This window comes from Nesoenas mayeri, assembly GCF_963082525.1.
Source record: "Nesoenas mayeri genome assembly, contig: SCAFFOLD_155, whole genome shotgun sequence".
Lineage (NCBI taxonomy): Eukaryota > Metazoa > Chordata > Aves > Columbiformes > Columbidae > Nesoenas > Nesoenas mayeri.
In genome coordinates this window covers 43,393-57,141 of record NW_027659948.1, presented here as the reverse complement: position 1 = coordinate 57,141, position 13,749 = coordinate 43,393, and the positions used below count along the sequence as shown (strand labels likewise).

At 59.6% G+C, this 13,749-nt stretch overlaps 1 protein-coding gene and 1 long non-coding RNA gene across 2 annotated transcripts; both read right to left on the bottom strand.

Moving 5' to 3' along the window:
* Positions 1–216: 216 nt before the first annotated feature.
* Positions 217–5,730, bottom strand: SCYL1 (SCY1 like pseudokinase 1; the record flags this gene model as incomplete). The annotated part of the gene is made up of 5 exons (XM_080364703.1): positions 5,450–5,730; positions 3,618–3,758; positions 2,524–2,646; positions 1,787–1,992; positions 217–307 (listed from the first exon to the last, which is right to left on the bottom strand). Coding segments are annotated over exons 1-5 (702 nt in total), but the record flags the coding sequence as incomplete, so codon positions are not given.
* A 2,948-nt stretch (positions 5,731–8,678) lies between these two features.
* Positions 8,679–13,505, bottom strand: LOC308052645. Its single transcript, XR_013923569.1, has 2 exons — positions 10,691–13,505; positions 8,679–10,600 (listed from the first exon to the last, which is right to left on the bottom strand). It is a non-coding gene; the product is annotated as an uncharacterized lncRNA (long non-coding RNA).
* Between the last annotated feature and the right edge of the window lie 244 nt (positions 13,506–13,749).

Below are 13,749 nucleotides of genomic sequence, written 5' to 3'. Positions count from 1 at the left end.
GGGGGGGTTGGGGGGTATTGGGGGGGGTATTGGGGTCCCTGACCTGGCGGGGGTCCCGGGGGGGTTGGGGGGTATTGGGGGGGGTATTGGGGTCCCTGACCTGGCGGGGGTCCCGGGGGGGTTGGGGGGTATTGGGGGGGGTATTGGGGTCCCTGACCTGGCGGGGGGTCCCGGGGGGGGTTGGGGGGTATTGGGGGGGGTATTGGGGTCCCTGACCTGGCGGGGGTCCCTGAGCGCCGCGGGCCGGGGGAGGGGCCCGTTGAAGATCTCCCAGATGAGGCAGCCGAGGCGCCACATGTCGCCCGCCCTGCCCCCACACTCAGACCCACGGCTCGGGGGCACGGACCCACGGACCCATGGACCCACGGACCCATGGACCCACAGACCTGCCCCATAGACCCGCCCCACGGACCCACGGACCCGCCCCATAGACCCACAGACCCACCCCATAGACCCACCCCATAGACCCGCCCCATAGACCCGCCCCACGGACCCATGGGCCCGCCCCATAGACCCACAGACCCACCCCATAGACCCACCCCATAGACCCGCCCCATAGACCCGCCCCACGGACCCATGGGCCCGCCCCATAGACCCACAGACCCACCCCATAGACCCACCCCATAGACCCGCCCCACGGACCACGGACCCGCCCCATAGACCCACAGACCCACCCCATAGACCCACCCCATAGACCCGCCCCACGGACCCATGGGCCCGCCCCATAGACCCACAGACCCACCCCATAGACCCACCCCATAGACCCGCCCCACGGACCCACGGGCCCATAGACCCACCCCATAGACCCGCCTCATAGACCCGCCCCATGGACCCACAGACCCGCCCCATAGACCCACGGACCCAGAGACACACAGACCCATATCCCCCCATGTCCCCATTGTCCTCCCATGCCCCCCACTGTCCCCATATCCCCCATGTCCCCATGACCCCCCCCATATCTCCATATCCCCCCATATCCCCATGACCCCCAATGTCCCCCCCATGTCCCCCAATATCCCCCCATCCCCCCACACCCCCCCATGTCCCCCACTGTCCCCACAGCCCCCCATGTCCCCATGACCCCCATATCCCCCCATGTCCCCATTGTCCTCCCATGTCCCCCCATATCCTCCTACCCCCCCATATCCCCCATTGTCCCCATATCCCCACACTCCCCATGTCCCCATATCCCCCCATGTCCCCCATTGTCCCCCCATATCCCCATACCCCCCCCATGTCCCCATATCCCCCATTGTGCCCCATATCCCCATTGTCCCCATATCCCCATGTCCCCCATATCCCCATGTCCCCCCATATCCCCATTGTTCCCCCATATCCCCATATCCCCATGTCCCCCCCTATTCCCCTACCCCCCCATGTCCCCATATCCCCCCACTGTCCCAATGTCCCCCCATGTCTCCCCATCCCCCCATGTCCCCCATATCCCCTTTGTCCCCCCATATCCCCAATACCCCCCCATGTCCCCCATTGTCCCTCCATGCCCCCCCATGTCCCCATGTCCCCCCACATCCCCATGTCCCCCCATATCCCCATGACCCCCCACATCCCCCAATGTCCCCATTGTCCCCCCATATCCCCACACCCCCCATGTCCCCATATCCCCCATTGTCCCCCCATGTCCCCCATTGTCCCCATATCCCCCTGTCCCCCAATGTCCCCCCATCAATATGTCCCCCCCATGTCCTCCATTGTCTCTCCATGCCCCCCACACCCCCCCCATATCCCCCATGACCCCCCCCGCCCCCCCCGCCCCCCCCCCACTCACCAGGGCTCCCCGCGGCCCCGCGCGGGGTCCGCGCTCTCGGGTGGGTGGTGCGTGCGGGGGGGCGCGGGCGGCCCCGCCCCCTCCCCGGCGGGCGCCACGCGCTCCAGCCCCCCCAGCTTCCAGTCCCCGCCCGGGGCCACGAACACGGCGTCCAACCCCAGCGCGCCATGGGCCAGCCCGGAGCCAATCAGGAACTGCAGCGCCGTCTGGGGGCGGGGCCTCTGAGCGCGGGGCGCCCGCGCGCCTGGGTCCCTCCCGGACACCTGGGTCCCCTCCCGAACGCCTGGGTCCCCCTCTGAACGCCTGGGTCCCCCTGAAATCCTGAGTTCCCCTGGACACCTGGGACCCCTCCCGAACTCCTGGGTCCCTCCGCACTCCCGGGTCCCTCCCGCACTCCTGGGTCCCTCCCGCACTCCTGGGTCCCTCCCGAACTCCTGGGTCCCTCCCGAACTCCTGGGTCCCTCCTGGACGCCTGGGTCCCCCCCTGCACTCCTGGGTCCCCCTGAACTCCTGGGTCCCTCCCGAACTCCTGAGTCCCCCCGGACGCCTGGGTCCTCACCAGCAGCTGGTGCAGCCCCCAGGCCACCTCCTGCTGCCCCGTGTCCCCCCGCACTCCTGGGTCCCCCCGCACTCCTGGGTCCCCCCGGACGCCTGGGGTCCCCCCCGCACTCCTGGGTCCCCCCCGCACTCCTGGGTCCCCCCGGACGCCTGGGTCCCCCGGACGCCTGGGTCCTCACCAGCAGCTGGTGCAGCCCCCAGGCCACCTCCTGCTGCCCCGTGTCCCCCGCGGGCGGGCGCAGCCTCAGGTGGCTCCGCAGCGGCATCACCTCCTCGGTCACCACGTACAGACTCTGCTCCGTCTGGGGACAGCGGGGTCACAGGGGTCACAGGGGTCCCCAGTGTCCCCCCAGTTTACCCCGCATATCCCCCCATATCCCCAAGTCCCTCCCATTGCCCCCAATGTCCTCAATGTCCCCATTGTCCTCATTGTCCCCAATGTCCCCATTGCCCCCAATGTCCCCAATGTCCCCAATGTCCCCAATGTCCCCAATGCCCCCCATGTCCCCAATGCCCCCCATGTCCCCATTGCCCCCAATGTCCCCAATGTCCCCTGTCACCTCCAGGCTGTCCAGGAAGGTCAGCACGTTGGGGTGTCCCCATGTCCCCAATGCCCCCATCGCCCCCATTGCCCTCAATGTCCCCATTGCCGCCCATGTCCCCATTGTCCCCAATGTCCCCATTGCCCCCATTGCCCCCAATGTCCCCATTGCCCCCAATGTCCCCATCGCCCCCAATGTCCCCATTGCCCCCAATGTCCCCATTGCCCCCATTGTCCCCAATGTCCCCATTGCCCCCAATGTCCCCATTGCCCCCATTGTCCCCAATGTCCTCATTGCCCCCAATGTCCCCATTGCCCCCAATGCCCCCATTGCCCCCAATGCCCCCATCGCCCCCATTGCCCCCAATGTCCCCATCGCCCCCAATGTCCCCAATGTCCCCGTGTCCCGTGTCACCTCCAGGCTGTCCAGGAAGGCCAGCACGTTGGGGTGTCCCCAATGTCCCCATTGCCCCCAATGTCCCCATTGTCCCCAATGTCCCCATTGCCCCCATTGCCCCCAATGCCCCCAATGCCCCCATCGCCCCCAATGTCCCCAATGTCCCCGTGTCCCGTGTCACCTCCAGGCTGTCCAGGAAGGCCAGCACGTTGGGGTGTCCCCAATGTCCCCATTGCCCCCAATGTCCCCAATGTCCCCATTGCCCCCAATGTCCCCAATGCCCCCAATGCCCCCAATGTCCCCAATGTCCCCAATGTCCCCGTGTCCCGTGTCACCTCCAGGCTGTCCAGGAAGGCCAGCACGTTGGGGTGCCGCAGGCTCCGCAGCCGTTTCAGCGCCGCCCGGGCCAGCGCGGTGGCCTCGCTGTCCCCTGTCCCCAAACTGTGCACGAACACCGAGACCGGGACCCCGTCCGCCTGGACAAGGGACAGTGGGGACAGGGGGACAGTGGGACAGTGGGGGGATGGGGATGCGGGGACAGTGTGGGGACAGTGGGGACAGTGGGGACAGTGGGGACAATGGGGACATGGGGGACAGTGGGGACAGTGTGGGGACAGTGTGGGGACAGTGTGGGGACAGTGTGGGGACAGTGTGGGGATGGGGGGGCACAGGGGGACAACGGGGGGATGGGGTGCAGGGGACATAAGGGGACATAGGAGGGATTGGGGACACTGGGGGACATGGAGGGACATGGGGACATTGGGGGACATGGGGGGGGATTGGGGGACACTGGGGGGGACATGGGGGGATTGGGGGACATGGGGACATTGGGACATTGGGGGACATGGGGACATTGGGGACATGGGGGGGATTAGGGGACACTGGGATGTGGGGACAGGGGGACAGGGGGACACAGACACGGGGGGACACAGGGATGAGGGGACACAGGGGAACAGGGAGACACGGACACGGGGGGACAATGACATGGGGGGACATGGGGGGACAGAGGGACACAAGGATGAGGGGACACGGGGAGATGGGGGGACACAGGGATGAGGGGACATGGACACAGGGGGACAGGGACACGGGGGGACAATAACACGGGGGGACACGGACATGGGGGGACAGGAGGACACAGGGATGGGGGAACATGGACACATGGGGACAGGGACACGGGGGGACACAGGGATGGGGGGACACAGGGGGACAGGGACACGGGGGGACACGGGGGGACAATAACACAGGGGGACAATAACACGGGGGGACACAGGGGAACATGGACACGGGGGGACATGGACACGGGGGGGACAGGGACATGGGGGAATGGTGGGACACAAGGATGGGGGGACACGGGGAGATGGGGGACACGGGGATGAGGGGACATGGACACAGGGGGATAGGGACACGAGGGGACACGGGGGGACAATAACACGGGGGGACACGGACATGGGGGGACAGGAGGACACAGGGATGGGGGAACACGGACACAGGGGGACAGGGACACGGGGGGACACGGGGATGGGGGGACACGGGGGGGACAGGGACACGGGGGGGACAATAACATGGGGGGACAATAACATGGGGGGACAATAACACGGGGGGACACGGGGGAACATGGACACGGGGGGACAGGGACATGGGGGGACAGGGACATGGGGGAATGGTGGAACACAAGGATGGGGGGACACGGGGGGACACAGGGATGAGGGGACATGGACACAGGGGGACAGGGACACGGGGGGACAATAACACGGGGGGACACGGACATGGTGGGACAGGAGGACACAGGGATGGGGGAACACGGACACAGGGGGACAGGGACATGAGGGGACACAGGGATGGGGGGACACGGGGGGGCAGGGACATGGGGGGGACAATAACATGGGGGGACAATAACACGGGGGGACACGGGGGAACATGGACACGGGGGGACAGGGACACGGGGGGACAGGGACACGGGGGGGGCACAGGGATGGGGGGACATGGGTATGAGGGAACACGGGGGGACACGGACACGGGGGGACAGGGGGACACAAGGATGAGGGGACACGGGAACACGGGGGGACACGGACACGGGGGATGGGGGGACACGAGGGGACATGGACACGGGGGGACACAGGGGACACGGACACGGGGGACCCGCCCCGCCCCCCCCGCGCTGTCTCACCTTGCGGCGCCCCCGCAGCTGCCGCCAGAGCGGGGCCGGGGCCGGTTCCGCCGGGGCCGGTTCGGCCGGGTCGGGGTCGGGCTCGGGCGGGCCCAGCTCGAACGGGAAATCCCGGACCGGGTCCCGGGAGAACAGCCACATGGCGGGGCCGGGCGGGGCCCGGGGGGGCCGGGTCGGGTCCCGGGGTCCCCGGTTCGAGTCCCGGGGGGGCCGGTTCGGGTCCCGGGTTCGGGTCCCGGGGTCCCGGAGGCGGCGGCGCCGGGCGGGAGGATCCGCTGACGGACCGGGGGGCGGAGCCTGGGGAGGGGGCGTGGCCTGAAAAGGGGGAGGAGTCTGGGGCGGGGCTGGAGAACGGGGGGTGGGGTTGTGGGCGTGGCCTCGCGGGAAGCGGGGGAGCGAGAGGCGGGAAAGGGGGGTGGGGTTGGGGGCGTGGCCTCGCGGGAAGGGGGGAGCGAGGGGCGTGGCCGGGGGAAGGGGGGCGGAGCCGAAGGGGAGGATGAGGCGGTGGCGCCGCGGAGGGGGCGGGGCCGAGGTTGATGGGCGGAGCGAGGGGCGGGGCTGGGGGAGAGGGCGCCAGGCTGGCCGGAAGCGGTAGTGACGTCGCGGTGGGCGGTGGGAGCGGGGGGTGGAGCCTTCAAGCGGCGGAGCGAGAATGTGGGGCGAGAAAAGGAAGAAACGGGACTGGGGGGGCACATGGGGACACAGGGGGACAGGGGGGGGACATGGGGGGACAGGAGGACATGGGGGGGACAGGACATGGGGGATATGGGGGTGACAGGACATGGGGGGACAGGAGGACATGGGGGAATATGGGGGGACATGGGGGGGACAGGAGGGACATGGGAGGGACAGGGGAATATGGGGGTGACAGGACATGGGGGGACAAGAGGGACATGGGGGACAGGGGGACATGGGGGGATATGGGGGGACATGGGGGACAGGAGGACATGGGAGGGACAGGGGGACATGGGGGGACATGGCGGGGACAGGAGGACATGGGGGGGACATGTGGGATATGGGGGGTGACAGGACATGGGAGGACATGGGGGGATATGGGGGGACAGGGGGACATGAGGGACATGGGGGGACAGGAGGACATGGGGGGACAGGACATGGGGGGACATGTGGGATATGGGGGTGACAGGACATGGGGGGGACAGGGGGACATGGGGGGGACATGTGGGATATGGGGGTGACAGGACATGGGGGGGACATGGGGAGATATGGGGGACATGGGGGGACAGGAGGACATGGAGGACATGATGGGACAGGGGGACATGGCGGGACAGGACATAGAGGGGACAGGAGGACATAGGGGGACAGGAGGACATGATGGACATGGGGGACATGGGGGACGGGGAGGACATGGGGGGGACAGGGGGGACATGGGGGGGACAGGATATGGGGGGATATGGGGGTGACAGGACATGGGGGGGACAGGATGGGGGGGGGACATGGGGGGTACATGGGGGATATGGGGGGACATGGGAGGACATGGGGTGACAGGGGGATATGGGGGTGACATGGGGGGATATGGGGGTGACACCCACGGGTGACAGGGGGTCCCCACCCCCCCCAAGTAGGAACCACACGACACCGCTCAGGATTCGGGGGGTTTATTGGTCACGGGGTCCCCCGTCATGACTCGGGGTCCCCTGTCACAATGGGGGGTCCGGCACGACACGGGGTCCATCACGACACGGGGTCCCCGTCACAACTCGGGGTCCCTTGTTCCATTGTGTGTCCCATTGTTCTATTGTGTGTCGCATTGTTAATGGGGTCCCTATTGCGATATGGGGTCCCTATTGCGATATGTGGGTCCCATGGGGGTCCCCAATGCGATACGGGGGTCTCTGTCACGATATGGGGGTCGCGATACAAGGGTCCCTGTCACAATACTGGGGTCTCTGTCACGATATGGTGGTCGCGATACAGGGGTGGTGATATGGGGGTCCCCGTCATGATATGGGGGTCGCGATATGGGGATGGTGGTCGCGATACAGGGGTGGTGATATGGGGGTCCCCGTCATGATATGGGGGTCGCGATATGGGGGTCCCTGTCACGATATGGAGGTGGTGATACGGGGGTCCCTGTCACAACAGGGGGGGTCACAATATGGGGGTCGCGATACAGGGGTCCCCGTCACGATACCGGGGTTGTGATACGGGGGTCCCCGTCACGATATGGGGGTCACAATATGGGGGTCCCTGTCGTGATACGGGGGTCTTTGTCACGATACAGGGGTTGTGATACGGGGGTCCCAGTCATGATATGGGGGTCACGATACGGGGCTCCCTGTTGCAATATGGGGGTGGTGATTCAGGGGTCCCCGTCGCGATACGGGGGTCATGATACAGGGGACCCAGTCACGATATGGGGGTCGCAATATGGGGGGGTCCCCATCGCGATACAGGGGTGGTGATACAGGGGTCCCTGTCGCAATATGGGGGTCCCTGTCACGGTAACAGAGCTGGTGATATGGGGGTCCCTGTCACGATAGGGGGGTCACAATATGGGGGTCCTCGTCGCAATACTGGGGTCCCCATCGCAATATGGGGGTCCCCGTCACGATATTGGGGTCCCTGTCGCGATACGGGGGTCACAATATGGGGGTCCCGGTTGCGATACGTGGGTCGCGATATGGGCGTCCCTGTCACAATACGGGGGTCACGATGGGGGTCCCTGTCGCGATATGGGGGGGTCACAATATGGGGGTCCCTGTCACGATACGGGGGTCGTGATACGGGGGTCCCGGTCACGATACGGGGGTCGCGATATGGGGGTCCCCGTCGCGATACGGGGGTCACAATACAGGGGTCCCTGTCGCGATATGGGGGTCACGATGGGGGTCCCTGTCATGATATTGGGGTCCCTGTCGCGATATGGGGGTCGCGATACGGGGGTCCCTGTCGCGATATGGGGGTCCCTGTCACGATATGGGGGTCCCAGGCCGCGGGCGCCGCGGGGGCTCGAACCCCGCCCCGGGCGGGGGGTGCGTGTCCCCTCCCCCACCCGGAGGTGCCGCCACCGGCGCCTTTTGCTTTTTTTTTGGCCTTTTTTGGGTCCCCAGGAGAAAAAAGCAAAACCTGGGACGGCAGCGCCCCAGGAAAAGAAAAAACCTGCGCCCAAAACACCCAAAAACGCCCCAAACCACCCCAAAAAACGCCCCAAACACCACCGGGCTGGAACGGCCCCAAAAATGGCCGTTCTGGTGGTTCAAACTGCTGGAAAACGCCCCAAAAACGGCCAGAAACGGCCCCAAAAACGGCCGGGCCAGGGGTCCCGAACCGCCCCAAAACCAGCCCCAAAAACGGTCGGAAAACGCCCCAAAAACGGCTGGGCCAGGGGTCCAGAACTGCCCCAAAATGGCCGGAAACCACCCCAAAAACGGCTGAAAACGCCCCAAAACCAGCCAGGCTGGGGGTCCAGAACTGCCCCAAAACGGCCGGAAACCACCCCAAAAACAGCCCCAAAAGCAGCCGGAAAATGCCCCCCAAAACGGCCCCAAAACAGCCAGAAACCGCCCCAAAAACGGCCCCTAAACGGCCAGAAAAGGCCCCAAAATGGCCGGAAATGGCCCCAAAAGTGGCCGGGCCGGGGGTTCCAGAACCACTGGAAACTGCCCCAAAAATGGGGGTTTTCACTTCAAAAATGGGGATTTTGGGTCAGAGTCGTGTCCCGAGTGTGAAATGGGTTGAGAAATGGGGATTTTGGGTCAGAGTCGCGTCCTGAGTGCAAAATGGGTTAAGAAATGGGGATTTTGGGTCAGATTGTGTCCTGAGTGCAAAACGGGCTCAGAAATGGGGATTTTGGGTCAGAGTCGCGTCCCGAGCGCGAAATGGGTTAAGAAATGGGGATTTTGGGTCAGAGTTGCATCCCGAGTGCGAAACGGGCTCAGAAATGGGGATTTTGGGTCAGTCGCGTCCCAAGCGCAAAACGGGCTCAGAAATGGGGATTTTGGGTCAGAGTCGCGTCCCGAGTGCGAAACGGGCTCAGAAATGGGGATTTTGGGTCGGCCGGTACTTACTCCGCTCGCTCACCTTTCCTGCCTCACATTTTGGGGGTTTTTCCTACTTTTGAGCCATTTTGAGCCGCCAAATTGTCCATTTTTGGCACTGTGGGGGGGGGTGGGGGGAGGGGAGAGACCCCCCCGAGCCCCAAAACCGGCGTTTCTTGCCCCAAAATCGCGGCTGCTCCTCAACGCTGAGCGTTTTGGGGATAAAACCTGGGAAAAAGGTTAAAAGCCCCTCCCCCCAACCCCCTTGGGGGGAAATTTGGGTCGTTTTAACTCATTTTGACTCGTTTTCCCTTAAAACGGCAGCGGGGCGGGGGAGGGGCAGCAGCACCCACTGGGCCCTTTAGGGGGATTTTTGGGGTTAAATTGGGGGTTTTTGGGGGGAAAGTGGCACCGCCCCCTCCCCCCCCCCACCAAACCGACCCATTTTGGGTGAAAACAAGCAAAAATACCCAATTTCTCCATCCCTACGTGTTTCCGCAGCCCCAATTTCGGGGGGTTTTGCCCCAATCTGGTGGGTCGAGTCCGGGCGGGAAAACCTGCGAGACACAGCCCCTCCCCCCCCCCGGCCACTTTTTGGGGTGAAATCGCCCCAAAACGGTTGTCGCAATAATCACTGTTTTTGGCAATAATCACCGTTTCTCGCAATAATCGCCGTTTTTCGCCCGTTGTGGGGGAGGGTTGGGGGGGGGAGGGGCGAACGCGCCACATTCCGGGGCCCCCGCGCTCCCCTCCCCCACCCCCAAAACCGGCCGAATTCACCCCAAATCTGTGACCCCTCCCCCCACCCAACCCGCGCTGGGGGGAGGGGGGGGATGAGGTGGGGGGGAGGGGGACCCGTCACGACCCCATTTTGGGGCTTTTTCACCTAAAATCGCGTCCGGCCCCTCCCCCCACATTCTTCCACTTACGGCTCCTTTTTGGGGGGAAAAAGCCTAAATTTAAGTATCCTGCTGCTGTTTTGGGGAAAAAACCTGAAAACTGGTTATTCTCCCCCCTCCCCCCTCCGCGATTTGGGGGAATTTGGGGTTGTTTTTACATTTTTTTGGCTGTTTTCTTGAGATTCTTCAGCTTCGCTTTTTTGGGGTAAAAAAAGCCGGTTTTGGGGTCGGAATCCGCGCGGCCGCCGAAAAAGCTGCAAACGGCCCCAAAACACATCGCCCCCCCCACCCCCAAAACCAGCACAAACACCCCCAAAAATCCCTCAAATTCAAGAAAATCTTACGTCTGGCGATTTTAACCAAACCGGGGGGTTTTCTCCTCAAAATGTGACTTTTTTGAGCGTAGATTTGCCTTTTTTGGTTAAATCCTGCGATTCTCAGCAGTTTTGCCCGTTTTTGGCCGTTTTTGCTGCTTCTCTGAGGGGGAAAAAAACTCAAGACCCCCCAACCCCCCCAAAAGCACCAAAAACCATCATTTTCCCCCCATTTCCGCAACATTTCAACCCCCCCCCCCGGCCCATTTTTGGGTGAAAAAGCCGCGATTTGGTCACTTACTCAACGGCGACGCCAGGGGGGTGGGAAATGGGGTCATTTCACCGTTTTTGGCCGTTTTCGAGGCCAAAAAAGGCGGGAAAAGCCGCGGCGGCGGCGCCTGCAACGACAAGACCCCCCAAAACGCCCCAAAACCGCCCAAAATGCCCCAAATCCGCCCAAAATCGGGGCGGGAGGGGCCTCACCGGCTCCAAAGGCGCCGAATCCAACGCTTTTCCTGCCTTTTTTGGCCGTTCGGGCTTCGCCGCCTCAATTTTTCATCATTTTCCTCAATTCTTCCTCATTTTCCTCAATTCTTCCTCAATTTTCCTCAGTTTTCCTCAATTTTTCCACAATTTTCCTCATTTTTTCTTCAATTTTCCCAAATTCTCCTCATTTTGGCCTCGTGGTTCTCGGGCCCAAATTCCCCATTTCTGCCCCATTTTCTTCACCTTTTTTCCTCCGATTTTCCACCTTTTCCTCATGTATCCATTTTTCCGGGATGATTTTTGCCCGTTTCTGCCGCTTTTTGCCCCATTTTGGCTCCTCGGGCGCCATTTTTTCTCTTCTCCAATTTCCAGACGATTTTTCTCTATTTTCTGCTTTTTTTTTTTTCAATTTTTTATTTTTAAATTTCCTTTTTTCACCTTTTTTCTCTATTTTCTTTCTTTTTTCTATTTTCCTTCTTCTATTTTTTCCTCTTTTTCTATTTTCTTCTTTTCTGTTTCTTTTCTATTTTCTTGTTTCTATTTTCTCGTTTTTTGTTTTATTTTCTATTTTATTTTCCTTGGTTTTTCTATTTTCTTTGATTTTTTCCCCTTTTTTCCTATTTTTTTTTCTTCTGTTTTTCTATTTTTTTCTATTTTTTCCTATTTTCTCTTTTTTTCTATTTTCTTTTTTCCATTTTTTCTTTTTTTCTATTTTCTCTTTTTTCCATTTTTTTTTCTATTTTCTTTTTTTCCATTTTTTCCTTTTTCAACCTTTAATTTTTTCCTTTTTCTTTTATTTTTTGTTTTTTTTTCCTATTTTCTTTTTTTCCTCTTTTCTATTTTTCTTCTATTTTTTCTATTTTCTTTTATAAATTTTCTCTATTTTCTCCTTTTTTCATTTTTTTCTATTTTCTTATTTTTTCCATTTTCTATTTAATCTTCTATTTTCCTTTTTTTTCTATTTTCTCTTTTCCATTTTCTCCTTTTTTTCCATTTTTTCCTATTTTCTCATTTTCCATTTTCTCTTTTTTTTCCCATTTTCTCTTTATTTTCCATTTTCTTTTTTTTTGCATTTTTTCCTATTTTCTCGTTTTCCATTTTCTCTTTAATTTCCAATTTATCTTCAATTTTCTTCCTTTCATCCCATTTTCTCCTTTTCCCGTTTTGCCCAAAACCGCCGCTTTTCACCCCAAAATCAACTTCAAGAGCCTCAAACCCCCAATTTGGACCCAATTCGGGCCCTTTTGGAGCCGCCGCACCACTTTCAAAAATCGCTATTTTTCAAAGCGGCTTTTTGCGCCGTTTCCCCCTTTTTTGTCCTCAATCCCGCCGCTTTAGGAGCATTTTTGAGGTCAATTCCGCAGCTTTAGGAGCATTTTGGGGGAAAATCCAGCACTTCTGGGAGCATTTTGGTTACAAAACCTCCCGGGCCCGCCCGAGCGCCCAAATCGCCCCATTTCACCACTAAAACCACGAGAAAACGCCCTTAAGAGCTTCGTTTTCTCCACAAGAAGCGGCTTTTACACCTTTTTCCCTTAAATAAAGCGCATTATTAAAAAATAAAGCCATCAAATAGCATTTTAAAGAACAAAGCGGCTTTAAGAGCCTTTTTTCCGGCATCAAGCGGCTTTAAGAGCATTTTTTAAGGAACAAAGCGGCTTTAAGAGCGTTTTAAAACGAACCAGCAGCTCCCAGGCTCCGTTTTTTAGCCCAAAATGCGCCTTTTCCAGCAGTTTCGCCGCCGCTTGAGTCGACTCGGGGCCGTTCCGGGCGGTTCTGGGGCCGCTGCGGCCGCGGCGCCGCCTTTTAAAGGCGCGTGAAGCGACCGCGGAGATTCCTCCGCCAGGGAAAATAGTCCCTATAGACCCGCCCAGTAAAAGGGCGAAACTCCTCCGCCGGGAAAATAGTCCCGAAAATAGTCCCGCAAAGAGTCTCTCAGAACCACCAACAAAAAGCGAGACGCCTCCGCCAAGAAAAATAGTCCCTAAAAAAACCACCAAAAAAGGCGAAACGCCCCCAAAATTCGGCCCGTGCAGCGTGTAAAAAACCGCTCTTTCCTCCCTTTTTATGACTTTTTCCCTTTATTTGCCTTTTTTACCTCATAAATCGTTAGCAGCCCCCCCCCCCCCCCACCCCGGTGTGTTTTAATGTGAAAAGTGTTAAATTCAACACCCATTTTTGCCCCATTCTGGACACCCAACCCCCAACCTTCACCATTTTGGGTGAATTTAAAGCATTTTAATCGTTTATTTCATAGAATTATCAACGTTTTTGGCACTTGCTGAGTCACAGCACCAGGAACTGACAGAAAAGTCCCTTTTCACCCCAAAATTCCTGCGATTTTGGGCAAAAACCTCAACAATTCTTCACTTGACACCCCAAAAACCCCATTTCCCCCCTTTTTTCCCCATTTTCCCCCTTTTTTCCCTCATTTCCACCCAAACTGAATCATTTCAACACTTATTCAACCCTTCCCCAGCAAAACCTTTAAAGCACCATTTTTATTCACTTAAAAAACCCCCAAACGACCCGTTTTTCAAGGAAAATGCCCCCAAATCGCCGCTTTTCGCCACATTTTGGGGCCCCGCTGAGTCATTATTTTT